This window comes from Perognathus longimembris, chromosome 1 (assembly GCF_023159225.1).
Source record: "Perognathus longimembris pacificus isolate PPM17 chromosome 1, ASM2315922v1, whole genome shotgun sequence".
Classification (NCBI taxonomy): domain Eukaryota; kingdom Metazoa; phylum Chordata; class Mammalia; order Rodentia; family Heteromyidae; genus Perognathus; species Perognathus longimembris.
The window spans coordinates 3846274-3849886 of NC_063161.1; the positions used below are offsets into that span (position 1 = coordinate 3846274).

The window sequence follows — 3613 nt, forward strand, 5'->3', positions numbered from 1 at the left end:
CGCTCCCAAGGAACCGCAGTGGAGCCGACTTCACGCGAGGAAATTCCGTTAAGGACTCGGGCGGCGCGTTTCCTCGGAGGTCTGATCTTTGAGGAGATTCAGCAGGCGCACTGACACGCCGAGCTGGTGCCAGAGCTGACAGCACTGTCTCCGAACGCCCGGAGAACAGACAGAAATATTCACGTGCGGCTGTCAGAGGAGCTCCCGCTGCCGTTCCCTGCCTTTCTCGACAGGATAATTTCACACTTGGCTGTTTTCGCCTGTGTTCCCAGAGTTTCTGGAGCAATATGTCACTTAAAACGGATGTGAGGCAATTCTGCAGTGAAGTTGCCCGCAAACTCTTTTTTGATTGAGCATGTACTATACGCCAGACTCCCGTAATTGCTGTGCTCCTGTTTACAGGCCTGTAAGGCTCGGGGGAACTGTCCCCACGGCTTAAAAGGAGCCAGAGGCTCAGAGGGCTCCTGCCATGTCCTTAGGGTCACGTGGTCTGTGACAGGCAGCCAGGGTCGCCCAGGTCCTGCACTGTCCTTGGTCTCTGCATCCCTGAGCCTCCAGGGCCCTTGTCTGTAGTTTGCAGATGGAGTCTTCTTGCTCCTGCTGATTGGACAACTGGAAGGCTTCTTCCTGCACCTGAAGGAATTCTACCTCACGCCCAGCTCTCCTGAGGAAATGGTGAGTCCTCCAGGGGCGGCCCGCGTGCCGGGCCTCGGAGCGGGCGGGCGGAGGCGGCAGCGCGCCAGCGGGGTCCCAGCATTGAGTCATCCAAGTGCCGTGACGTGGGGAGTGACCGCCATCTCCCCACGTGACGGCCCACCCACCCACCCGTGCGTCCATCTGTCCATCCATCCATCCGTCCATCCATCCGTCCATCCGTCCATCCATCCATCCATCCATCCATCCGTCCATCCATCTGTCCATCCATCCATCCATCCACCCACCCACCCATGCATCCATCCATCCGTCCGTCCATCCGTCCGTCCATCCGTCCATCCATCCGTCCATCCATCCATCCACCCATCCATCCATCCGTCCATCCACCCACCCACCCATGCATCCATCCATCCGTCCATCTGTCCATCTGTCCGTCCATCCATCCGTCCGTCCATCCATCCGTCCGTCCATCCATCCGTCCGTCCATCCATCCATCCATCCATCCATCCGTCCATCCACCCACCCACCCATGCATCCATCCATCCGTCCATCCGTCCATCCGTCCGTCCATCCGTCCATCCATCCGTCCGTCCATCCGTCCATCCATCCGTCCGTCCATCCATCCGTCCATCCATCCATCCGTCCGTCCATCCGTCCATCCATCCGTCCATCCATCCGTCCGTCCATCCATCCGTCCGTCCATCCGTCCATCCATCCGTCCATCCGTCCATCCATCCACAGGGCATCCACGCGCCATCCCTCCCTCTGCGCACACACACGCACCCGTGTATTTATCCACACAGGCGTCCGTCCTTCCGTCCACGCGTCCGCCCCTCCACCCACCCACCGGCTGGCTTCTGTCCCCCCTCGTTTCCCACGGGGGATGGAAGCTGAGAGGTGAAGCCAAGCTGCCTCCTAGCTCCTGGGGAGGCTGGGAACGGGAGGCTGCCAGGCCAAGGCCAGCTCAGGGAGGGGGCGCCCCCCCGCCCCTCCTTGTTCCCTGGGTGTTGGGGTGTCACGGCTGCACGTGCCAGCCTCAGTCCCACGCCAGGGGACTTACAGGGGTGGGGACGTGCAGCCTCCCTGCGCTCGGCCAGGGGCTGGGCCCGGGGGGAGGGTGGGGGGCGGCCTGGGCCCTCTGGGGAGCTGGAAGGCCATGTGTGGAGGAGAGTGGCCACGCAGCCCTGGCGGGCGGGCGGAGGGAGGGAGGGAGGGAGGGAGGGAGGGAGGGAGGGAGGGAGGGAGGGGGGGAGGTCCCGCCACAGCGGCCTCTGGAAATTGGATTTTTCATCTCCAGCCCCGGCTTGCCCGCGCTGGCCACGGGAGATTGTCATTCATCTTGAGAACAGGAGTTAGGGACGGGGGACCGCGGCTTCCTCCCACATTCAATTATCCCTCCCACGAGGACGGGACACAAGAGGGGTCCCCCCTTCCCCCCCCACTCAGCCTCCCAGACTGTGCCAGAAAAGAGGGGAGGGCTCTTCCAGGAGCTTTCTGGGGGAGCGTGTGCCGAGCCACAGGGAGGTTTCCGGTGTCACCCAGCAGTCCCCAGGGCAGCCGCGGCCTCCGGGCCCAGGGCTCGGCCAGGATCTTCACAAACCACAAACTAACAAGTTGTTTTCCACACACTGGTCCCGGGCTGGCGGCCTCGGCCGAGGGCTTCATCGTCTCCATGGTTCCTGCTCAAGCTCACGCTGACACTGTGGCCTAGCAGCAGCGAGTCCTCGCCCCCTAGAACTTTCCAGGGAGGGGGCAGCGGGGTGGGCCCCGCCAGTCCGATGGCTCTGAGAGCCTTGGGGTTGATCCGGACAGTGGGGAGGGACGCCCCTGCGGGGGGGGGGGACCCCGGTTCTGCAAGCCGCCTGCCTCATCCCAGCGCGGCCCTCCCGCGGCCCGCGGCCCGCGCTCCGTGACCCCGGCTACATCTTGGAGTTGTCATCCGTGCCCGTGTCCCGGGGTGGCTCTGCAGACTGGCTCGGCGCCCGCAGGGCTGCCCGGGAGGGCCGGAGACGCAGCCCCGCGGGGCCGACGAGGGGCTGAGACCCCGCCGGGATCTGCCGGTGGGCGGTCACGTGCTCGGAGCAGGCGGCGCACGGACATCCCACCCAGACCCCCCGGCTCCCCGTGCCCGCCCCCCCCGGGAGTGGCCGGAGGCAGGCTCCTGGTTGCCATGGGAACTGGGCTGCCTGTACCGGCAGCGGGGCTGCAGCCCAGGGAGGCTGCTAGGGAGAGCCCGGGGGTGGGGGGGGCGGGCTGGCACAGGCCCTCGTAGCCCCCGCTCTGGGGAGGGTGGGTCTGAGGCTCTGGTTGGTCTAGACGTTGGTCCAGACCAGCCTCCAGCCCGCCAGGCGAGGGCTCACAGGACATGGCCCGGTTCTGGCACTTTCTTTTTGTTGAGGGGAGCAGCCCTGGGGCTTGAACTCAGGGCCTGGCTGCCGTCCCTGCGCTCTGTCGCTCGAGCCACAGCTCTATTCCGGGCTTCTTGGTGGTAAATTGGAGAAACGGGGGCCCCCGACCTTCCCGCCTCCGGTGGTTTCCTCGGGTCTCAGCCTCTGGTGTGGCTGGGACTGCAGGACTGAGCCACCGGGCCTGGCCTCTCAGCACTGTGGCTGCGGATGAGCCCCTTGGCCATTCTCAGCCTCAGTTTCCCTTGCTTTGTTGATGGAAACCCAGCGCGACCCAAGGGTCTCAACTACCCATAGCCCTTGCTTCGTTCCCTGGTGAGCTCCCTTCCCCTAACAGACTCAGCTTGGGCGTCACCTCCTCCAGGAAGCCTCCCCTGGTCCCTGTGTACCTCCCCGGTGACGGCTGTTGTCAGCAGAGGCCCTCCATGGCCCTGTTGGTTCCGTGTGCTCAGAGCAGGGCTGAGGGCTGACGGGGGGTGGGGGGGCTCTGATGTCACCCGTGGGTGATGTAAGGAGAGGCTGGCAGGCCCTTGGTGGCCACTGCTGCTCAGGGA

General features: G+C 64.9%; 1 protein-coding gene across 1 annotated transcript in view; it reads left to right on the forward strand.

The window, feature by feature from the left end:
- Positions 1 to 2694, forward strand: part of Parvg (parvin gamma) — a 12962-nt gene extending 10268 nt beyond the window's left edge. Inside the window, exons 10-11 of the mRNA XM_048340035.1 lie at positions 574 to 805; positions 2531 to 2694. Coding sequence (XP_048195992.1) covers positions 574 to 805; positions 2531 to 2694 — 396 coding nt within the window. The remainder of the gene's footprint in view (positions 1 to 573; positions 806 to 2530) is intronic.
- The last annotated feature ends 919 nt before the right edge of the window (positions 2695 to 3613 follow it).